Consider the following 25218-nt stretch of genomic DNA (forward strand, 5'->3'; position numbering starts at 1 on the left):
AGTTCTCTATCCCTATGGCATGTTGGTCACACTCGTATCTGCCCACTCATATGCTAGAATTGTCCCAACTGATCTCTCCTCCTCCCGCCTGCCTTCCATCTCTGAGAACATGTATTTCCATTGTTAGAGCGGTCCCTCAAATGTCTTGTCAATATAATAGACAATCTTTGCGCCACACCACCGCGAGCCACCTGGGAAGCTGGACGCGCGTGCGTAAATTGAGCGGGTCTTGTACAGACTATTGACAAAAAACACCAGAGATTTGCGTGCTGTCGGCGTGCTCCAGTGCCTAGCAGGGCAAATTCCGTTTCGCACCTGCGGACGGCAGGTATGCGATGAAACGATTAGCCTTTACCGCCGCTCTCTTGAGGCTTCCGTTACATAGAAGATGGATTTTTTTTTTTATGGGAATGAAAATCATTTAGCTGTATAGGCTAAGGGATTTCAACGTTCTATCCATAGCTCTAACTGAGTTAGGATACATTAGGAACTATATTGTCATTATATTTTATTTCCCCCTGAAATAGGCTAGTCACCGTGCAATGAAATACATAACTGAAGTAATTAGATTTGCTAAACGTTGTTGCAGTCAGGGCAGCTCTAAGGGAATTGATTTAAATTAGATTAAAGCTACATGTGTAAAGGGGACTTTGTCTCAATCCGAAGAAGAGGTCACCATTTAGATATCTTTCTCAGAGGAGGAGATAAAGAGTTGGAAGAGGTCAAGCAGAGGTGTCTGTTAACACCTACCCATTATGACTGTAAATTTGAGCACGCGCACACACACGCGCGCCCCCTGTCCAGTCCCTGTTCTTCCCAGGTCCCGTTCCAGCTGTTGTGCATTCCTGTGCGCTACACGGACAGCCTCTCAGTGTGTATGTGTATGTATGTATATTTTGTTTGTGGGTGAGGACCGCGCATCAAGTCTCTCCTGAAGAACCGCGAGTGCCGCTGAACTTCTCGGTCCTGCGGTGGAATGCGCCGGTGATGCGTCCTTGGACAAGGTTTCAGAGGAAAGTGACAGCAGCAGAACCGCTTGGATTTTTTATTAAATAGAAAGTTTGGGAACTTTTGTGTTTGTGTTGGAATCTTCTCTCGTCATGACCGAGCTTCTCAGCACCTTTTCAACAACGGTAACCTTGATATTCTATTCGTTTTACGTTTATTTCGGTGTATTATTTACACGTGACAAGGTCTATATGTTATTTATAGCCTACCTCGTTTTCATAACATGTTATTCTGTTACATTAGCCTAAATGGGTTTTTTTAACCGGTAGGCTAGTCCTATACTACCAGTTCCGTAGTTCTTTTAGAGGTTAATTTCCTGAGTGAGCCATTTAGCAGCACAATGACAGATTATAGCTCAGTAATCCGTATTTAATTGCAGATTTTGTTATTTTTGAACACACAAAGAACACGGTTGTTGATTTTATATTGCTGTGCACCCTGCATGCCAATATTGGCTATGGCTTTGGATACAAGTCTTGCGCAGGCAAGCATGTGCCTGACGCATGAATGTTGTGTACAGTATACAGAATAGATTAAAGCTACATGTGTACATGTGTACATGTGAATTATCCAAGATCTGTATACTGTATGGTACACCACGCCCTCTCGGTTCCCAGGTATTCTGATAGTGTTGGTGACATGTGCAGAAGATAAAGCTCCCTCTCTCAACAGGTAACTGGGTCAGTCTATATGGGAAGGTGGAGTTTAATGTAACATGAACCTGGTACACAACATACAGCATTACCATATAACCCCAGTGTGTATCAGACCATACCCCCTGACCCTATAACCTTTGACCCAGCCTTATCTTTTCAAGCCAGAGTGAATGTAGCTCTGTGGCTACACACCCTAGCCATGTTCTCATAGTAGCATGAAGGTGAGACGGGCAGACAGGCCAGTGGCACATTGTCCGTGTGATGAGACGATCAATCACAACAGTGGAAGGAAGGAAGATCCTGAAATAGTTAGTATTTCCATATTTTTCTCAGATTGAAGGTAAAGACGGGGTCTTCTAGTTTGAGACAAACATTTGTTTACTTGGTGGTGCAGAAGATAGTGTTAGGTGGGTCTAAGCAGTGTACCGTTTAGGAACCACAGGCATAGCCAAGTGGGGAGATACTATTGTAGAGTGGTATCTCACTCTAGTCTGTTTCTACTTAGAACCAGAGGGGAGTTTCAGAGTCTGGTCAGATATGAGGGAATAGATCCTCGTGAGAAACAGATACAGACTACCTCTTACTACCCAATTTTTCATCCAAACAACCACCATCCCTTTTCATGCTTTATACATTTTCTTGCTTTCTCTCTGTTTGAGGGACTGTCTGTTTCTTTCTCTCCCCTGATGACTCTCCCTTTTGTGCTCCTCTTCTCCCCTCTCCCTAATCTCCACCCTGCAATCTCGCTCCATTCCTCCTCACATTTCCCTCTCCTTCTTTCATCTCCCACTCTTTCCCTCCTCTAATGTCTGGTCTATCCCAGAGTGACTTGGCATCTAAACCGTATAGGTCAGCTGACTCAGAACTAATTTAGTATCCATCCTTCTACAAGTCAAAGCACTAGCTGATCCACCGCATATAGTATACACTGTAGGTAATCCTGGGTTTCCTAATGCATACCTTCATATTAAATATCAGATTAGCTTCAGTGACTTTCAGCTGTACCAATATTAGTCATCCTGTCATATGTTGATTTGGATTCATTATTCATTTTTTATTTGCTTAAGGGTGATGCCAGCATTATCACAATGAAAACAAGAGCTTCCTGGTCTACATGTATGTGTTTGAGGAGGGGTTCAGGCTAGGATTTATTAAGCAACTCTTTAGCTCTGCTCCTGCACTTATTAAAACACACACACACACACACACACACACACACACACACACACACACACACACACACACACACACACACAAGTTAGAAAGGCCATGCGGAGGATGAATCCAGAGACAGAGGGGGGTTTCTTTCTAAAGGTCACTCTCGCCCAAGTGTGTGTGTGTGTGTGTGTGTGTGTGTGTGTGTGTGTGTGACTCTCTAAAGTGTGTGTAGGTTTCTCTCTCCAGAGTTGGAGACAGCTTTCTCCTCTCCCGGGTACTTAACTGATCAATTTAAGCCATTGATTAGCCAGAGAGTGATTGGAGTGAGACAGGGAGGGAGGGAGGGAAGGGTGGCCACACTCGACCCTCATGTATAAGTGTTTCTGTGTGTGTGTGTCACCCAGAGGGGACTAGGCAGAAGCAGGAACACAATAAGAGCTTTGTCAGCGTAAGGAGACCTCACATGGAATGTAGGGAGGGACCGGCCAGAGAAAGAAAGACAGAAGAGAGAGTGGAAGAGAGAGATATTAAATTAGTGAGCTTGCGTACCGTTTCCTCTTTTTCTACACCCCCACCCCTAAGGCCCACACCACAGACCGTAAGGGAGGGAATGTTATTTATAATAAGGTTTACATGGAGAAAATCGGACCTCTCTGAAAAGAAAATGGATGGCCCTCCCTTCAGCAAAATATATTTGACCTAAACCCTCACTGAACACATGACAAAAAACAAGTGACCCTCCCCTGTACCCCAAATGATCATTAAAACATGAGGTGGACAGGAGAGCACATGTCTACCCTTTACCCCCACTTCTTGGACAGACCAGAGCCTTAGATATGCAGTTTTATGAACTATGCTTTGTCCTGAAAGCATTACATGTCAACGCAGGAATTTTGATCATGCACAGGGCTGCGGGCCAGAAGGTTGTGGGTTCACAGACCACCGTGGACAAGAGTAGGAATGGAAAGACCTCCTTTATAGTAAAAGCAAAAGCATTGCATTAATCTATCATCGTATTTGCAGGTCATAAAAAAAATCATTTTATAACCATTTCATGAAATTCTATGTCATTTTACATATTATCAAAATATGTTTTAATACCACATAAATTACCAAAATTACAGGCTAAGAATGGACAGAGAGATAGGCCTATGTGTTCTTTTTATCATATTTCTTCAATGTCAAATCAGTGTGTCTTGTTTGCAACTAAACTGTCCCTGTTTGCAAATAATTAAATCTGAGACGTCATTAGGAATCTGAGCATTGTACTTTCAAAACGTAGGCCTACCTTTCCACCCCACACAGAGTAGGCCTACTGACGCATAAAAACTGCTGGCTACTCTTCTTCCGTGGCTTAACCCAACGAGAGAAGGTCACTTCTATTGCACAGAAAGTGAATAGCTTAATCAATTGATAGTGACAGAATTTGATTACTTCCCAAGTAAGTACATTTTTGGTCTCCTTGGTAATAGAAGGTTGTAGCTCAGCCTCTGAATGTCAAAGAAACAGCTGTTTCTAGCATAAAGCGCTGTTATAGATCACTATATAATCGGATCTGTTTTATTTTCCAAAAAAATCTTAAGCCAACATGGGGTAAGCCTGTGCTTTTTCTATAATAAAAAGTAGGCCCCTTATACCCCCTCAATTTGAGTCTTGGTTTTAACTTAGCAGCTCTTCACTGACATCGAGAAGGCTATTTAAAGAGTACATGGAAGGTCGAGGAAATTACGTAAAAATCTATGGATATAGCAGCCTATAGCCTAATTTAGTCTGTCAAACAGGTAGGCCTACTTCTTAGTTCTTAAATAGGAAGCAATAGGCTCCAACAATTAAATAAATTCAAATGAAAACGGTTTAAATGAATTATGATGCTTACTCAAATTTGCCTATTTTCAGTACCATGTCCATTGCCGATTAATTGTGCCGCAGCTGCTGCTTGAAGTTTCAGCTCCACAATGTCATTTTCTCAAATCTGTGAAGTGAATAATTCTGCTAAATAAGCCTACATCATGGGAAAGAAACATTCTTTTTTAATAAAATGAATTATAGTAGTAGCAAGCTGTCAAAGTTGACCTCTAGTCCTCCTTCACATCTTCGTGCTCTCCTTCTCAAACTGAACAAAGCATATCCTATAGGTTAGTCCAAGCGCAAGATAGTACATTTTTTGGATTAGGCCTAATCAACAACTAAAATCGGAAGAAGCCTTTGACTCTCCTCCTGAACTGCCACTGTAGGCCTACAAAGCACAGCCATTGGTTAGGCAGCACACAAACAAGTTTCTGATCAGCAAGAGCAGAGCAGGTCTACTGCCATTTCTACCTTAAGCAGTAGACCTCTGTTATGAAAACGCATTAATCTCTGGGTTAGAACTCCTTTAGGAGCGACATGGACCGGGATCCGATCCCCATCACCAGAGCCTATAGACGTATAGGAATGTGACACATGCACGGGCGGACGCACACACACACACACAAACAACCCAAGAATGTGGCTGCTGAGGGTAGTTCAGAATTCTGTATCCCGGGGCGACACACCTGAGGGCTCCGCTAAAGCTTAACGAGGCCAAACACCTGCCCTGACTTGCCTGCTCACCTGGGTGCGTGTTGTTTTGGGATGGGGGCTGTGTAGAAGTGGGAGGCGTGAAGATGGATGAGGGTGATCGTAAAGCAGCTCCTGTCATTATGAAGAGCACTTCTACTTCAACTGCTGTTGACCTCCATCTACATCTGCTCATCTCAAACACACATACATACCCCATTTATCAGTTGTTGATTATCCGTTGTGTGTGTGTAAGAGTGTGTGAGTGATTGCTGGGAATACACCTGCATGAAGGTAACACCCATTTCTCTGAAGCGTGGAGTAGGATGTGTGTGTGAACATGATTGTGTTTGAGTGTTTGTGTGTGTTCTCTCGTGATGTGATGTCGGGAAGCAAATGTGATAAAGACAAGAGCTGATTTGAGACGTTGGCTGTGTGTGTGTGTGTGTGTGTGTGTGTGTGTGTGTGTGTGTGTGTGTGTGTGTGTGTATGTGTGTGTGTGCGCGTGTGTGTGTGTGCGTGTGTGTGTGCGTGCGTGGGCATGTGTGTGAAAGAGAATGTGTCTGTAGAGGGGCAATGGTGCTTTTGCACCGTAAAGGAAGTGAGCTCAGACAGGAAGAGAGTTCTGAATTAGAGGAAGTGCTCTGGAGCGGCTGGTGATTTGTGTTTCCTCTGCAGAGGAAAGGAGGAGAGGAGGAGAGAGATGATAATAAAGGAATGAAGAGGAGAGTAGAAGGGAGGACCATGGAGAGGAGAAAAGAGTAGAGGAACATGGAGGAGGGGAGAGGAGATGAGAGGAGAGAATAGAAGAAAGAGGAGTAAAGAAGATGAGAGGAGAAACAAAGGAGGGGACAGAGGACGGCTGAGAAGAGACAAATGAAAGGAGAGAAAGAGGATGGAGGGGAATGATAGGAGGATAAGGAGCAGGAGCTGGAGGACGAGAGAGAGGGAGAGAAAGGAAGGAAGGAAGGAGGGGTGATTGAAGGGAAGGAGGTGCGGTTGATGGGGTTTTAACAAGGCTCTAATCATCTCAGCTGTGCTGTTTCACTCGTCTGTGTGTGTGTGTGTGTGCATGTGGTAGGGGTAAACATACTTCGATCACTCGCCAAGGCCAACCCACACAGAACCTCAACAAACATAGACACACCTCCCCATCATGTCATTCTGGTGCTCTTACTGTTTGTATAAATATCTATATGAATATTTTCTCTGTGTTTAATCCCTCCCCTTGCTGCTATTGGCCTTTGCTTTAATTTTTACACAGAGCTCTGAAATAAACCCCACTCCAATCAACAGTTGACAATTCACAATCTCTGTCCCATCTCATTCCATGGCCTTTAGGGTGGAATTGTCATTACCACTGCCAAAAACTAAGGTTGTGGTCTTCTGTGGTGAACTTGGTCCCTCAGGGCGGTTTGACCAGAGACAACCACTCATGGTCACAGTCATGGTTGTAGAGTGCCACTGTGGTGTGTGTGCGTGTCTGTGTGTGTGTGTGTGTGTATGTGTGTCCCCCAATGTGGGCATGGGCATGCCAAACACTCCCATACACTCGTGGGAAAACGGCATGGAACATTCCAACCCATTCCTCCCACTGAAGTGTGTGTGTGAGTGTGTGTGTGTGTCCTTCCAGCCTGTGCCCTGCTGAAGTGATTTTTCCCTTCTGGAACACTTTCACACAGACATTCTCTCACATGTGGCAGCTGTGCTTGGAGAGAGGTTTCTGTGAGTGTGTGTGTGTGTGTGTGTGTGTGTGTGTGTGTGTGTGTGTGTGTGTGGGGGGGGGGGTTATTTTTTGTAATATATGTATTTATAAAAAACAATTGTTTAGGGGGTAGTTCAGCTTTAATAGTGCAAAAAAAGAAACATCCCTTCTTCAGGTCCCTGTCTTTCAAAGATAATTTGTAAAAATCCAAATAACTTCACAGATCTTCATTGTTAAGGGTTTAAAACACTGTTTCCCATGCTTGTTCAATTAAGCATAAACAATTCATGAACATGCACCTGTGGAACGGTCGTTAAGACACTAACAGCTTACAGACGGTAGGCAATTAAAAAGTCACAGTTATGAAAACTCTACTGACTCTGAAAACACCAAAAGAAAGATGCCCAGGGTCCCTGCTCATCTGCGTGAATGTGCCTTAGGCATGCTGCAAGGAGGCATGAGGACTGCAGATGTGGCCAGGGCAATAAATTGCAATGTCTGTACTGTGAGACACCTAAGACAGCGTTACAGGGAGACAGGACGGACAGCTGAACGTCCTCGCAGTGGCAGACCACGTGTAACAACACCTGCACAGGATCGGTACATCCGAACATCACACCTGCGGGACAGGTACAGGATTGCAACAACAATAGCCCGATTACACCAGGAATGCACAATCCCTCCATTAGTGCTCAGACTGTCCGCCGCAATAGGCTGAGAGAGGCTGGACTGAGGGCTTGTAGGCCTGTTGTCAGGCAGGTCCTCAACAACATCACCTATGGGTACAAACCCACCGTCGCTGGACCAGACAGGACTGGCAAAAAGGGCTTTTCACTGACGAGTCGGATTGATGGTCGGATTCGCGTTTATCATTGAAGGAATGAGCGTTACACCGAGGCCTGTACTCTGGAGCGGTATCGATTTGGAGGTAGAGGGTCTGTCATGGTCTGGGGCGGTGTGTCACTGTATCATCGGACTGAGCTTGTTGTCATTGCAGGTAGTCTCAATGCTGTGCGTTACAGGGAAGACATCCCCCTTCCTCATGCGGTGCCCTTCCTGCAGGATCATTCTGACATGACCCTCCAGCATGACAATGCCACCAGCCATACTGCTCATTCTGTGTGTGATTTCCTGCAAGACAGGAATGTCAGTGTTCTGCCATGGCCAGGGAAGAGCTCGGATCTCAATCCCATTGAGCACGTCTGTTAAGTTTGTTGAAAATAAACGCAGTTGACAGTGAGAGGACGTTTCTTTTTTTGCTGAGTTTATATACACACAGTACAAGTCAAAAGTTTGGACAAATCTACTCATTCAAGGGTTTTTCTTTATTTTTACTATTTTCTACATTGCAGAATAAAAGTGAAGACATCAAAACTAGGAAATTACAGACATGGAACCATGTAATAATCAAATAAGTGTTCAACAAATCAAAATATATTTTCGATTTTCGATTCCTCAAAGTAGCCACCCTTTGCCTTGATGACAGCTTTGCACACATTTATCAGGTTTCAGGTATGACCCAGATGCAGACAGTGTCGAAGAAACAAAAGCTTATTTCTAGTATGGGGCAGGCGAACGACAGTTCAAAGGCAGGCAGAGGTCAGTAATCCAGAGAGGGTGCAAAAGGTCCAGAACAGCAGGCAGTCTCAAGGTCAGGGCAGGCAGAACGGTCAAAACTGGGAAGGACTAGAATACAGGAGCAAGAACAGACAGGAGCAGGGAAAGAAACTCTTGTAGGTTTCACGAAACAAAACGAACTGGCAACAGACAAACAGAACACAGGTGTAAATACACAGAGGATAATGGGGGAGATGGGCGACACCTGGAGGGGGGTAGAGACAAGCACAAAGACAGGTGAAACAGATCAGGGTGTGATTCTCTTGGCATTCTCTCAACCAGCTTGTTTGGTGTGTCATTGTTGCCAAAAAGTTCAATTTTTGTTTCATCTGACCAGAGCACCTTCTTCCACATGTTTGGTGTGTCTCCCAGGTGGCTTGTGGCAAACTTTAAACAACACTTTTTATGGATATCTTTAAGAAATGGCTTTCTTGCCACTCTTCCATAAAGGCCAGATTTGTGCAATATACGACTGATTGTTGTCCTATGGACAGAGTCTCCCACCTCAGCTGTAGATCTCTGCAGTTCATCCAGAATGATCATGGGCCTCTTGGCTGCATCTCTGATCAGTCTTCTCCTTGTATGAGCTGAAAGTTGAGGGACGGCCAGGTCTTGGTAGATTTGCAGTGGTCTGATACTCCTTCCATTTCAATATTATCGCTTGCACGGTGCTCCTTGGGATGTTTAAAGCTTGGGAAATCTTTTTGTATCCAAATCAGGCTTTAAACTTCTTCACAACAGTATCTCGGACCTGCCTGGTGTGTTCCTTGTTCTTCATGATGCTCTCTGCGCTTTTAACAGACCTCTGAGACTATCACAGTGCAGGTGCATTTATACGGAGACTTGATTACACACAGGTGGATTGTATTTATCATCATTAGTCATTTAGGTCAACATTGGATCATTCAGAGATCCTCACTGAACTTCTGGAGAGAGTTTGCTGCACTGAAAGTAAAGGGGCTGAATAATTTTGCATGCCCAATTTTTCAGTTTTTGATTTGTTAAAAAAGTTTGAAATATCCAATAAATGTTGTTCCACTTCATGATTGTGTCCCACTTGTTGTTGATTCTTCACAAAAAAATACAGTTTTATATCTTTATGTTTGAAGCCTGAAATGTGGCAAAAGGTCGTAAAGTTCAAGGGGGCCGAATACTTTCGCAAGGCACTGTATCTCCGGTAATGAACATACTATTCTCCGTCTTAAATTTGATCATTTATTTGCGTATTAGGATACCTAAGGTTTGATTATAAACGTTGTTTGACTTGTTTGGAAAAATGTATTAGTAAGGTTTGGGATTAATTTTGTATGCATTTTGATGGAGGGAAATGGAGTGGATTATTGACTGAAGCGTGCCAGCTAAACAGAGTTTTTCTAGATATAAATAAGGACATTATCGAACAAAAGGACCATTTGTGATATAACTGGGACCTTTTCGAGTGCCAACAGAAGAAGATCAAAGGTAAGGCATTTTTTATATCGCTATTTCGGACTTTCGTGTCGCACCTGCCTGGTTGAAATATGTTTTTCATGTGTTGGTATGTGGGGCGCTGTCCTCAGATAATCGCATGGTTTGCTTTCGCCGTGAAGCCTTTTTGAAATCTGACATGGCGGCTGGATTAACAACAAGTTAAGCTTTATTTTGATGTATTAACTTGTGATTTTATGAAAGTTAAATATTTATATTATCAATTTCACTGGATGTCGTCGCGGTGTCCCGCTAGCGGCACGCCTATCCCAATGAGGTTTTAAGTGTGCCTTGAATTCTAAATAAATCACTGACAGTGTCAACAGCAAAGCACCCTCACACCATCACTCCTCCACGCTTCACGGTGGGAACCACACATGCTGAGATCACCTACTCTGCGTCTCACAAAAACACAGCGGTTGGAACCAAAAATCTTAAATTTGGACTCATCAGACCAAAGGACAGATTTCCACAGGTCTAATGTCCATTGCTCGTGTTTCTTGGCCCAAGCAAGTCTCTTCTTCTTATTGGTGTCCTTCAGTAGTGGTTTCTTTTCAGCAATTTGACCATGAAGGCCTGATTCACGCAGTCTCCTCTGAACAGTTGAAATGTGTCTGTTACATGCAAAGCATTTATTTGGGCTGCAATTTCTGAGACTGGTAACTCTAATGAACTTATCCTCTGCGTCAGAGGTAACTCTGGGTCTTGCTTTCCTATGGCGGTCCTCATGAGAGCCAGTTTCATCATAATGCTTGATGGTTTTTGCAACTGCACTTGAAGAAACTTTCAAAGTTCTTGAAATGTTCCGGATTGACTGACCTTCAGATCAAATCAAATCAAAGTTTATTTGTTACTTGCGCCGAATACAACAGGTGAACTAACCAATAGTGAACTAACCAACACTAACCAATAGTGCAAAAAAAGTATTAGGTGAACAATAGGTAAGTAAAGAGATAAAAACAACAGTAAAAAGACAGTGAAAACACTAGCGAGGCTATATACAGTAGCGAGGCTATATACAGTAGCGAGGCTATATACAGTAGCGAGGGTATATACAGTAGCGAGGGTATATACAGTTTTAGGGCCTTCCTCTGACACCGCCTGGTGTAGAGGTCCTGGATGGCAGGCAGCTTAGCCCCAGTGATGTCCTGGGCCGTACGCACTACCCTCTGTAGTTGCGGTCGGAGGCCGAGCAATTGCCGTACCAGGCAGTGATGCAACCAGTTGCAGCTGTAGAACCTTTTGAGGATCTCAGGACCCATGCCAAATCTTTTTAGTTTCCTGAGGGGGAATAGGTTTTGTCGTGCCCTCTTCATGACTGTCTTGGTGTGTTTGAACCATTCTAGTTTGTTGTTGATGTGGACACCAAGGAACTTGAAGCTCTCAACCTGCTCCACTACAGCCCCGTCGATGAGAATGGGGGCGTGCTCGGGCCTGCTTTTCATGTAGACCACAATCATCTCCTTAGTCTTGGTTACGTTGAGGGATAGGTTGTTATTCTGGCACCACCCGGCCAGGTCTCTGACCTCCTCCCTATAGGCTGTCTTGTCGTTGTCTGTGATGAGGCCTACCACTGTTGTGTCGTCTGCAAACTTAATGATGGTGTTGGAGTCATGCCTGGCCATGCAGTCGTGGGGGAACAGGGAGATCAGGAGAGGACTGAGCACGCACCACTGGGGGGCTCCAGTGTTGAGGATCAGTGTGGCAGATGTGTTGCTCCCTACCCTCACCACCTAGGGTCAGCCCGTCAGGAAGTCCAGGATCCAGTTGCAGAGGGAGGTGTTTAGTCCCAGGATCCTTAGCTTAGTGATGAGCTTTGAGGGTACTATGGTGTTGAACGCCATGTAGCATTCTCACGTAAGTGTTCCTTTTGTCCAGGTGTGAAAGGGCAGTGTGGAGTGCAATAGAGATTGCATCATCTGTGGATCTGTTTGGGCGGTATGCAAATTGGAGTGGGTCTAGAGTTTCTGGGATAATGGTGTTGATGTGAGCCATTGCCAGCCTTTCAAAGCACTTCATGGCTACGGACGTGAGTGCTATGGGTCTGTAGTCATTTAGGCAGGTTGCCTTTGTGTTCTTGGGCACAGGGACTATGGGGGTCTGCTTGAAACATGTTGATATTACAGACTCAACCAGGGACATGTTGAAAATGTCGGTGAAGACACCTGCCAGTTGGTCAGCACATGCCCAGAGCACACGTCCTGGTAATCCGTCTGGCCCCGCAGACTTGTGTCTGTTGACCTGTTTAAAGGTCTTACTCAAGTCGGCTACGGAGAGCGTGATCACACAGTCGTCCGGAACAGCTGATGCTCTCATGCATGCTTCAGTGTTGCTTGCCTCGAAGCGAGCATAGAAGTGATTTAGATCGTCTGGTAGGCTCATGTCACTGGACAGCTCGCGTCTGTGCTTCCCTTTGTAGTCTGTAATAGTTTGCAAGCCCAGCCACATAAGACGAGCATCGGAGCCGGTGTAGTATGATTCAATCTTAGCCCTCTATTGACGCCTTGCCTGTTTGATGGTTCCTTGCAGGTCATAGCAGGATTTCTTGTAAGCTTCCGGGTTAGTACCACACCTTGAAAGTCCCGCACCTTGAAAGCGGCAGCTCTGTCCTTTAGCTCAGTGCGAATGTTGCCTGTAATCCATGGTTTCTGGTTGGGGTATGTACGTATAGTCACTGTGGGGATGACGTCTTCGATGCACTTATTGCAGGGGTGGCAGGGTATCCTAGTGGATAGAGCGTTGGACTAGTAACCGAAAGGTTTCAAGTTCAAATCCCCCAGCTGACAAGGTACAAATCTGTTGATCTACACCTGAACAAGGCAGTTAACCCACTGTTCCTAGGCCATCATTGAAAATAAGAATTTGTTCTTAACTGACTTGCCTAGTTAAATTTAAAAATGTATTGATATGTTCCCAGAACATGTTCCAGTCTGTAATAGCAAAACTGTCCTGTAGTTTAGCATCTGACCACTTTTTTATAGACCGAGTCACTGGTGCTTCCTGCTTTAATTTTTGCTTGTAATATAAGAATCAGGAAGATAGAGTTGTGGTCAGATTTACCAAATAGAGAGCGAGGGAGAGCTTTGTGCGCGTCTCTGTGTGTGGAGTACAGGTAGGTGATCTAGAATTTTGTCCCCTCTGGTTGCACATTTAACATGTTGATAGAAATTTGGTTGTGTCAATGGCGTACTGGGAGCGGAGTCAAGTGCAGGAGAGCAGAGAGTTGTGAACAGGCGCACACTTTATTTAGGCAGGAGAAACCAACAGACGGGACGCCACTGCGTCGAAACCTCCATCCAATGCAAAAGTGCAAACGAGCAAACAGTCACAGTAATATTGTATAAACACAATAACATACCTCGTGAAATAAAACACAAAATAAACGCATACCAGTAAAGCGTGTCAACATAGACACGTAACACAAAACAATCTCACACAAAGACATGAGGGGGAATAGAGGAATAAATACATGTAGTGTGATTGGGGAATGAAAACCAGGTGTGCAGGGAACAAGACAAAACAATTGGATAAATGAAAAATGGAGCGGCGATGGCTAGAAAGCCGGTGACTTCGACCGCCAAACGCCGCCCGAACAAGGAGAGGGGGAAGTCGTGACAGGTCGAACTGATTTAAGTTTCCCTGCATTAAAGTCTCCGGCCACTAGAAGCGCCACCTCTGGGTGAGTGGTTTCCTGTTTGCTTATTTCCTTATACAGCTGACTAAGTGCGGTCTTAGTGCCAGCATCTGTATGTGGTGGTAAATAAACAGCCATGTCTTAACTTAAGGTAATGATGGACTGTCATTTCTCTTTTCTTATTTGAGCTGTTCTTGCCATAATATGGACCAAATAGGGCTATCTTCTGTATACCACCCCTACCTTGTCACAACACAACTGATTGTCTCAAACGCATTAAGAATGAAATAAATTCCACAAATTAACTTTTAACAAGGAACACCTGTTAATTGAAATGCATTCCAGGTGACTACCTCATGAAGCTGTTTGAGAGAATGCCAAGATTGTGCAAAGCTGTAATCAAGACAAAGGGTGGCTAATTTGAAGATTCTCAAATATGAAATATATTTTGATTTGTTTTATACTTCTTTGGTTACTACATGATTCCATATGTGTTATTTCATAGTTTTGATGTCTTCACTATGTCGTAAAAAGTCCTTTATAAATTTGTCTGTCCTAGTTAAAAACAAGTTATCATCCAATAGGCTTTGATTACATTTCCAATATCCTCGGCCCACATGGAAATTCTATAAGAGTCATATAATTGCCAATTATTTGATGGTCTGACCGCGTTCTGTCCCCTATCAACACTTTTCTTTGTGCCTGCATGTGTTTACGTTTCTGTGTTTGTTCTAAATATGCAATCAGCCGGCTGTGGGCATCCCTGCTTCTCACACAGGTTCCCGGGTTTTACAGCTGTTGGGGTGTGTGTGTGTGTGTGTGTGTGTGTGTGTGTGTTTAGCTTTCTGGGCCTCTCTGTGTCTTTACAGTATATGTGTGTTTGACCGAGTCTAACCTCACTCTCCTTTCTCTCCTGTAGGACCCAGAGACACTCTGTCAGCCAGAGTCAGACCAGATGAGTCCAGACGAGCCACAGGTGACAATAGATATCTCACTCAGCTACATCACAATGTACTGGTAGTAGAATAGGTGCTAGAGTAAGATCTTTATAGTTTGGACCAGCAGCACTATGGAAAGCTGCTTTCAGTTTATTTTCAAAATAAGTTGTTAGAGTTTACATGCTCAATTTTTCCTTACATTAAAATAAAAATGGGTTGTTCATGAAAATAAATAACACAAGCATACGTTTAAGATGTAATATTAATAACTATTTGACTGTATATGAAATGTGTGGATGTTTCTTCCCAGTCTCCCTTGGACCTGATAGACACAGGGAAATGCCTGAAGGTCCAAACAGCCACACCACATCTGGTCAGCCTGGGCAGTGGGAGACTGAGTGTGGCTATCACCCTACTGCCCCTTAAAGAGGGTAACACACACACACACACACACATACTTGATTGGGCCATACATGCCATGTCCCTTTTATCTGTTTCCCTAGAACCCCCTGTAACCATGGTGACTGCTACTGGGGAGAGGGGGTGTGAGGGAGAGAGAAAGGGGGAGAGAGAGAAAGGGAGAGAGGGGAAGAGAGAGAAAGGGAGAGAGGGGAAGAGAGAGAAAGGGAGAGAGGGGAAGAGAGAGAAAGGGAGAGAGGGGAAGAGAGAGAAAGGGAGAAGGGGAGAGAGAGATGAGGGAGAGGGAGAGAGAGAGGGGTGATAGAGATATATGGGGACACAGAGAGATGGGGAGAGGGAAGAGAGAGGGAGAGAGAGAAAGAGAGTTTGGGCGAGAGAGAGGGAGAAATGGGGAGAGAGAGAAAGGGAGATGGGGGGATGTGATACTCTGGGAGGAAATCAGGTCACAATAGAGCCAGGACAGGGAGCCAAGCTGACTTCCTCCCTCAGGGAACACTAAAGACACACAGACACGCATGCACGCAAATGCAATCGCACACACACTGTAACAAGTGCACACACATACATGCAAGCACACATGCACACAGTCACGGTATTTTTACTGTATAATGACATAATTACAGTGTATTTATAGCCCTTTCAGTCATTGACACCACAGGTGTCTCTGGTTCATCAGTATTCCAAACAGATATCTTGTTAACAAGCCAACAGGGTGTAGATGGTAGCAGAGATAACAGAGATCTACACAGAATCAGACTGACTGGTAGGGAGACTTAAACACTCTCTTAAACAGATGTGCTAAGCTTAGCTGACTATATAACTCTCTAGCCTAACACCCCCAAAAAATCGGATCTAAAGTCAACTCAACTTTCACCCACAACGACATAACATACATTTTTCCAGGAGTGACCCGTATCGGGCGTGAGGACGCAGCGGTACCCCAAGACATCACCATCCAGGGTGTAGGTATCGAGGCGGAACACTGCATCATCATCAACACATCAGGGGTCATCATCCTCGACCCTTGTGGGAACCTCTGCTCCTTGGACGGCGTCCCTGTGACATCACCTGTCCCGCTCACACAAGGTGAGATATACAGAGGACACACAGGACACGGTCCACACACGGTCCACACACAGGACCGCAAACCAACACACTTTGTCGCCACCTACTGGTAGTACTTGTTTAAGTGCAGTGTTGTTTGCCTTGCCTGTGTGCCTTGACTGCATTGGTTACAAATCAAATCAAATGGTGTGGACTAACAGTGAAATGCTTACTTACAGGCCCTTCTCAACAATGTAGAGAGAAAGAAAGTAAAGAAATTATAGAAAAGTAAAACACGTAATAATACTGTAGATACACAATGAGTAATGATAACATAGTTATAAACAAGGGGTACCAGTACCGAGTCGATGTGCAGGGGTATGAGGTAATTGAGGTAGATATGTACATATAGGAAGGGATAAAGTTACTAGGCAACAGGATCAATTATAAGCAGTAACAGCAGCGTATGTGATGAGTCAAAAACGCTAGTGCCAAAAGGGTCAATGCAAATAATTAAATAGTTACCTAGCTACCCAGTCTATTTAGGAGTCTTATGGATTGGTGGTAGAAGCTCTTCAGGGTCCTGTTGGTTCCAGACTTGGTGCATCAGTACCGCTTGGTGTGCGATAGCAGAGAGAACAGTCTATAACTTGGGTGGCTGGAGTCTGACAATTTTTAGGTCCTTCCTCTGACACCACCTGGTATAGAGGTCATGGATGGCAGGGAGCTCGGCCCCAGTGATGTACTGGGCCATACGCACTACCTCTGTAGCACCTTGTGGTCGGATGCCAAGCAGGTGCCGTACCAGGCAGTGATGCAACCAGTCAGAATGCTCTCAATGGTGCAGCTGTAGAACTTTTTGAGGTTCTGAGAGCCCATGCTAAATATATTCAGCCTATGAGTGTGTGTGTGTGTGTGCGCGCGCATGTGTGGTTAGCTTTTTCCTTCCTGTATACAATGAGTATACAAACATTAGGAACACCTTCCTACTATTGAGTTACTCCCACTTTTGCCCTCAGAACAGCCTCAATTCGTCGGGGCATGGATTCTACAAGGTGTCGAAAGCGTTCCACAGGGATGCTGACCCATGTTGACTCCAATGCTTCCCATAGTTGTGTCAAGTTGGCTGGATGTCCTTTGTGTGGTGGACCATTCTTGATACACACTGGAAAACCACGAAGGCATGAAAAACAGCAGCGTTTCAGTCTTGACACACTCAAACCGGTGCGCCTGGCACCTACTACAATACCCTGTTCAAAGGCACTTAAATATTTTGTCTTGCCCATTCACCCTCTGAATGGCACACATACACAATCTATGTCTCAATTGTCTCAAGGCTACACTGATTTAAGTGGATTTAACAACTGACCTCAATAAGGGATCATAGATTTCAACTGGTTAGTAGTATATGTGACGGAAAGAGTAGGTGTTCCTAATGTTTTGTACACTCAGTGTACATGTGTATGAATCATGTGGGTAAAGTTTACGACCTGGGTTCTTCATGGTGTTGTGAAGCTGTGTGTGTGTGGTGTTTGTGTGTGGTTGAGCCATTAGCCTTTTAGCTTAATTATCCTTGGTTTGGAATGGATAGCTCCTGTTGTTTACAATGCCATGACTCACAACTTCCAACTGCAGAGAACACACTCGTATTTTTCCATTCCTCTCTTTCACTCTCTCTCTCTCCTTCTCCTTTTCAGTCTTTCTTTAGACATTTATTTTTCTCTCTCTTTTAGTCCTTTTCACTCTCACTTCTCCTATTTCTCATCTTTAAATCCTTGATCCATTCTCCTTTTCATTCATTTTCTTCCCCTTCATTACCCAACATTCCTTTCTCTTTTCCCTTCTTTGGGGTTTTGGAAGGTGTAAACAAGAACGCAAACACATTCCTCTATTTTCACATTCTCTCACTTTTTTCCCTCCCTCTCTCCCCATTAATCTCCCTCTCTCTTTCCACACCTCTTCCCCAGCTCTCTGTCGTGGTCTGGTCTGACCACTGTCAGTTAAATATTGACTGACCTGTTTGTTTTCTCACTGTGGCTAGCTGACTCAAATATTGACAACATCTTGGTGTGTATACGTACTGGAGACCAATGTGTTGTCTCTATACTGCGCTCACATAAGACTTACGGTATTTTGCCTGTAAAAAAAAAGAGTAAATGTTTACATGACCCCCTTTCAAACAGGCCCATTTTTACCACATTCTTGCCTGCATATAAAGGTTAAATAAAAACGTATGCCTTTTATACCTCCAGTGCCCATGCTGGCATGCCATTGACAAGTGGTAGTAGTGGTGTGCAGATGTGGGTGGGCGTCTATTTGAATAAATCCATTGACTATACAGCATCAAAAATAAATTCATTGTGAATTTGTTTAGGCAGGTCCAAAACAACAGAATGGCATATTTTGAGTTGAATCATTTCTAAATGAATGAGATCAATAGTTCATTATTTTGTTCATTAAAGAGACAAGCCACACTTACCAAGATCACAGTCAACACACATACATTTTGTAGTAATAATATACTGGAATATAACAGAATAAAATACAAATTGACTCTAGACACAAAATAGGGGAGGGGGGGGGGTCGGAAGGCAAGAAAAGGGCCTTGCGAAGTCCGCCCCTTCTAATTCCCTTAATTGTGTCACTAGAGTCAAATACTTTCTGTGGCACACATCGGAGTCAAATACTTTCTATAGAACACACTTCACGTCAAGATAGGCAACCAACGTGAATATGTAGGGATGTTATATTAAACATAGAGGATGGAGTAAAATGTAGGCACGCAATAAACATTTCAGAACAACTACTAGTCGAATAAGCAATGGGAGAGATGACAAGTTTTGGCAAATATATTTATTTATAGACCAATACGCTTGGAACAAATAGCCAAACTGAAAACTGCAGACATTACTAGTGCCTCCCCTGCGATCAAACCGCCATAAAAAAAAAAAAATGAAACGCAGCCTAACTTGATCATTGACAGCTGCCTTGAAGGACACAAATAAAAAATGCTGCTACTAAGATCGGTGAAATGTAGGCTAAACTGACATCGGAGTGAAGAAATCTCAACTAGCAAGCAAGTCTCAGCAATGAAGAATTGAGTGTGTGCGCGTTTACGCAAAGGGGGGGGGGGGGGCTCTGTCAGGGGGGAGATTTTTGGCACAACACCTGCAATACCTTTCAGATACAAAGAAAAGGCGTAAAAACGTCTTAGTGTGAAAAGAGAGGGATGATAAGAAGACAAAAAGGCCAGGGCAGAGGGCAAGAGGTCGAGAGAATGGGAGAGTTCATGGTAAGGACAGAGAAGAAGGAACAGAGAGCGAGAGAATGGGAGAGTTCATGGTAAGGACAGAGAAGAAGGAACAGAGAGCGAGAGAACCTTGTGGGATTTAGAGAAAGAGAGCGTGAAATGGAAACATCCTCTAGGATAATCTCTCAGGCTACAGACGTTAGCCACACACACGCACACACACACACACACACACACACACACACACACACACACACACACACACACACACACACACAAAGTGATGTAACTGGAGTGTTTTGTTGGAAACACGTATTGTGTTTGCTCAGTATTGCCAATAACAGAGATAATAAACCACACTGCTGACTCATATCAATATGATGATGTGGAGGCACCAGACAGACACACACACACACACACACACACACACACACACACACACACACACACACACAGAAACACTATCCCTGAACATGTGTCTGCCAGGAGCAGAGTGATTCCTCACGAAACCAGGATAAAAAAAGACCATGATTTTAGTGAATTTTACTAAATTTAACCCATAGAATGTCCATTTGGAGGAAGGATTGTTTACATATATTTGACATTTGTTTCTAAAAGCATAATTGAGAAATAATTGATCAAATATGGGATATTTATGGAATTCTGGCCTTACCCAGGCCACCTTTTTTTTTGTTTAAAAAAAAATGTAAGCCGTATTTTACCAGGTAAGTTGAGTGAGAACACATTCTCATTTACAGCAACGACCCAGGTAATAGTTACAGGGGAGAGGAGGGTGGATGAATGAGCCAATTGTAAGCCAGGGATGATTAGGTGACCATGATGGGATGAGGGACAAATTGGGAATTTAGCCAGGACACCAGAGTGTCATGGGATTTTTAGTGACCACAGAGAGTCAGGTCACCCGTTTAACATCCGATCCAAAAGACAGCACCCGACACAGGGCAATGTCCCCAATCACTGCCCTGGGGTATATTTTTTTGACCCGAGAAAAGTGTGCCTCCTACTGGCCCTCAAAAACCACTTCCAGCAGCACCTGGTCTCCCATCCAGGACCAACCCTGCTTAGCTTCAGAAGCAAGCCAGCAGTGGGATGCAAGGTGGTATTTTAAGACACTATACCATTTTATCTTTAGGTGCTACTAAGCAGAAATGGTCATTTGAAGTGTCACCACTTGTTTTGTAATATGGATAGTATTTTGATTTCAATAAAAAAAATCTTACATTAATTTATGAATATTGAGAAAAAAAAAACATGAATTAGCAAATATACACATTTTGATTAGTCAAATGTATATATAACATAATAGCCTATATACTCCACATGGGAATATCAATGTTCCAGAGTTACATTTCGTGAAAATCCCCAAAATCATGGTCTTTTTTTGTCCTGGTTTTGTGAGGAATCACTCTCTGAAAATATCAGAGTGGATGTTTTTCTCCTTTTCTCTCCACCCTATACCATGCAGTCTCTCTCTCTCATCACAGTTCTCTACCTCATTCCATTCTGTCCAAGGCTTTCACTTATTTTCTAGTCCACTGTCTCTCTTTCCTTCCCCTTCTCTATTGAGTAGTTTTCCGAAGCTGTTCTTCTGTGCGTCAGATCAAAGTTGTTATCTAATTAAACATTTAGGCTGAATTTGGAAAAATATGGCTTTGATAAAAAATCACATCTATTTAAGTTTGAGTTGTTCTTTTCTCCCTCTAAGCTGTTGGGCTCTATAGATGTGAGGTTGGCTATAGTAACATTCCTCTCAAGGTGTTTCCAAAGAGAAGGGAAAAGTAGGCTAGGTAGACAAAGAAATAGAGTAAGGGGGCGGGGACCAAATACCTCTGGCTTTTAAACCACTGTGTTCCAACCAACAGAGAACGGGGTCCGAGACTGTTTTAGCTGAACTGAAATGCATTTTTAATCAAATACATTAGTTTTGGGTTTTACAAGCGGCTGCTTTTGATCTCATTCAGAACTCGTAAACTGTCTTAGGGGAGGGTTTTGCTTTTTACCCCAGTCTATTCGCGTCAAGCAGGCGACACCACCCCTTTTTTTGGAGAGTTGGTGCGCTCCTTACCTCAACCCCATCTGGATGGAAATCTGTTGAACCCCGAAGTCCCGAGTCTTTTCTGGAGCTTTGGACTGGGTTGAAGGAGGATAAGAACGCGATGGTAATTGTTCAGACATAGAGAAATAACCGAAAATACCGCAGTTGTATTCACTGAATGGGACTCTGTAAAAAGGTTAGTAAAGATAGCCTCATTTAAGAAATTCCCTGAATTGGAAGACCCCTGTGAGTGCGCGTGCATGTGTACATCATTTTGGTTTTGTAGCCTTTTGTGACTAGAAAACGACAATAAGGTCTGACCATCCATGATATAAAAAGTATAGTTTTAACCATGTTGAGGCTATATAGCGTTTGTTTACAAACATTGGAGTGAAACAAGCTTATATTTTGGGTTTTGACCGTTGAACTAAACTAAGAATAAGTTATATTTTTCAAGAATCAATGGGTACGTTTAATTCAGAACTCCCAAAATAGATGAAGCAACTGCAGATTGCTCCTTGAAGGAAACGTTTAATTTTTATGATACAGTTCTTTTCATTGTTTGGCGAATTGTTGTTTGTCAGCTGCTCTTGATTAGGCTAAATGTTTTAGGAATATAGCAAGGGTAGGCAACAGCAAACCATTTGCGTCACGCTTGCTCTGTTGCAACCATAAATTGTATAATTGAGATAAGAACCTCCTGCTTAAATGCTTTCCAGATAGTCTTTTATATTGTCTACGTTTGCAGGGGGAAATTAACTTCATGACCTCCGATCAAATTTGAAAAGGCTACCTTGACGTCAACAAAGTAAGCAGCACCGTACGCGTCACCTTTGTGAAGAATGGTATTATCGCGCACCTCGGGGGTTGTAGTTCACAGACCGACAACGACGTGATTGGTTTTCACTTGACAAGAAAAAACAGCCTGCGGTCATAGAAAGTAGAACTGAAGTGACGCCAAAGGAAATCTTTATCTGCCTTCCTGGGACTCGGTTATTGAGAGAGTGCCTTTGATTTCAGATGTCAAGATTAGTCTCGTTACTTTATTTGTTTTATAAAGGAGAGAGGACATGTAATTGAAAGCGGCAGCATCTGTCAGGTGACATGACAACGCTACACATGTACACCAGCTGCCTCCCCTGTTCAAATGCATCCTCCCTCCCCTACTTTCTTTCTTCCTCCCATCCTACTTTAGGCTATAGTAGGCCTATTTTTCAAAGGGACACTAATCGTGTTAGTTATCACACCGAGGAAGGAATGATGCATTGACTTTTGCAGTGTTTTTTTTAGGGCCCTGCAAAGCCGCTGTGATCCACTCAACACATCCAAGCAGCAGACCAGAAGATTGAGCCCCCCCCCCCCCCCCAAATCCAATGACCTAGATTGGAAGATCATATTTGGTAGTTATAGGGGCCATTACCTACCCTCCTCATCCCCTCCATCAGCCAGGGTGACATATAGTCTGTGGGATAAAAGTCTAATTGTTTAATATTATAACCTAATGGTCCACATTTGGCAATTAGATAGACACATATTCTACTCTTATTCCTAAATATAGACCGGTTTCCCTCCCATAACATTGTGGTTCCGTGTTAGGTTAATTTAGATTAACCAGAAGAAATTGGTACCAGATGTCTTCTTCACTGGCATCTGTGAGATCAAAGTGTGTGAGGTTATCTTTGTAGCTGGGGATATCTGTAAAAAACAAGATTGTGTGTTTGTTGTTTGGAGTGGTTGTTGTTTTTGGGAGAAAGGAAATTAGAATAGTGTAATGAACAAATAAGGGCAACAGTCCTATAAAACTGGCAGACAGTTGAGTCAAGGAATTTGAGTTTATGAAGAAAGACTGCTGTTACACACACACACACACACACAGATGTTCTCTCTCTCCTTTCCTCTGTTTGCTGTCATGCTAAACACCATATGGTACTGTGAGTGATTAAACAGAGACTGTAAACAGTCTTTATACACACCCATGGTCACACATGGCATATACAGCTTCGTTATCCTATGATTCTACACTACCTGACCAAAAGTATGTGGACACGTGCTCGCCGAACATCTCCTTCCAACATCATGGGCATTAATATGGAGTTGGTTCCCATCCTTTGCTGCTACAACAGCCTCCACTCTTCTGGGAAGGCTTTCCACTGGGTCATTGAAAATAATATTTTTAACTGACTTTCCTAGTTAAATAAAGGAAGAGAAAAAAAGATGTTGGAACATTGCTGCGGGGACTTGCTTCCATTCAGAGCATTAGTGAGGTCGGATGATTAGGCCTGACTCGCAGTCGGCGTTCCAATTCATCCCAAAGGTGTTCGATGGGGTTGAGGTCAGGGCTCTGTGCAGGCCAGTCAACTTCTTCCACATCTATCCGGTGTATGTGACAATACAACATATTTGTTTATTTTTGTTTAAGTCGCATGCATGGACAGCTTTGGGATGCATGTGTGTGATCTTTGATGTGTGTGAAGATACGGGCCAAATCAACACAATGTGTCCTATCCTACTTTGTTTACTGTGTAGTGCCTAGTCCAGCTGCATAGACTAAACAGTCCTGTGTGAAAACATTCTCAATTCAATGGAAAAGGTCAAAACCAGAATTTCACATTTATGTCTTGAGTATTATTTCCTGTGGTAAGTGTGTGTGGGTAATAAGTCACACTCAGCAGTGTGGTATGAGAAGTGTTGGTCTTAGTCCTGTCTTTGGCTTATTCTCTAGAAATACTACAGCGAGCCCAGAAAAGTACCCTCAGCTAAAAACACACACTTGCAGTTCTTCAGGAAGGGGGAAGCATGTCAGACATATTTCTTTACATGACCAGACACACACACACACATTACTCACACATTAGTTACACACACATTACTCACACATTAGTTACACACACACATTACTCACACATTAGTTGCATACATCAGCTACATGTTAAAACCACACACACACCAGATCAGACTCTGAGCCCTCTAAGGGAGTCACGTCATCCCTATTACCATTACCCCCTCTCTTAACATTGGGGTTTTGGGACAGAGAGGAGAGTGAGAAAGAGAATTAGCCCAGACATTTTTCCATGCTGTATTTTTCCATTCTTTCTTTCGCTCGCTCTCTCTTTCCTCTCCCCGGTTTGGTTTACTCTCTGGTAACTGTCTGAGTGTAGGTATCTCTGGTATCTGTCTGAGTGTAGGTATCTCTGGTATCAGACAGATGGATGGAACAGTTCTGTCATTTTGACATTGTTTTTCTCCATATTTAAGGTGCTTGGGAGGGATCCCTGAAACATCAATCCTACAAGCATCAGCATTGTTTAATACAGAGATAAGTGGCTGAATTGTTTATCTGGATCATGTGGAAGGGTCAGTTTGAGGCTGGCAGAGTGATGGCCAAGGTGTTCTTTTTCTGTCCTTCACTCAGGGATCTTCTTACCACTGCATTCAAGAGAGCGATAAGGGGTTCCCCCCCTCGTTCTTTATCTCCCTCTTTCTGTGAGGTATTTGGACAGCTGTGGATGACTGCTGTGTGGGTGTGAGGGGGAGAGAGTTATCAGGTTGTGCCCCCGATGTCTTGTTTAATACCTGACTCTGTGATCCTAATTGATGGCCAAACACTGTGGTCTGGAATGGCCCAGACTGTGTGTGTGAGTGTGGTGCAGATGGATTGTCTGTTATACAGAGAACCTGGAGGTCTAACACATGTATTGTGTTGAATTATTTATTCTGTCTTCTGTTA

At 43.6% G+C, this 25218-nt stretch overlaps 1 protein-coding gene across 5 annotated transcripts in view; it reads left to right on the forward strand.

Moving 5' to 3' along the window:
* Window positions 1-844: 844 nt before the first annotated feature.
* The window catches only part of phldb2b (pleckstrin homology-like domain, family B, member 2b), a 45676-nt gene continuing 21302 nt past the window's right edge, over window positions 845-25218 (forward strand). For 2 of the 5 annotated variants that reach the window (XM_021620446.2, XM_021620445.2), the window contains exons 1-4: window positions 846-1133; window positions 14703-14759; window positions 15032-15152; window positions 16045-16227. In XM_021620446.2, the coding sequence (XP_021476121.2) occupies window positions 1101-1133; window positions 14703-14759; window positions 15032-15152; window positions 16045-16227 (394 nt within the window). In that variant the 5' untranslated portion in view covers window positions 846-1100. Of the gene's footprint in view, window positions 1134-14702; window positions 14760-15031; window positions 15153-16044; window positions 16228-21292; window positions 21688-25218 lie in introns of those variants that run through there. The other 3 variants (XM_021620444.2, XM_021620448.2, XM_021620449.2) reach the window with 3 other exon arrangements.

The sequence above is a fragment of the Oncorhynchus mykiss genome, chromosome 11 (genome assembly GCF_013265735.2).
Source record: "Oncorhynchus mykiss isolate Arlee chromosome 11, USDA_OmykA_1.1, whole genome shotgun sequence".
Taxonomy (NCBI): Eukaryota; Metazoa; Chordata; class Actinopteri; order Salmoniformes; family Salmonidae; genus Oncorhynchus; species Oncorhynchus mykiss.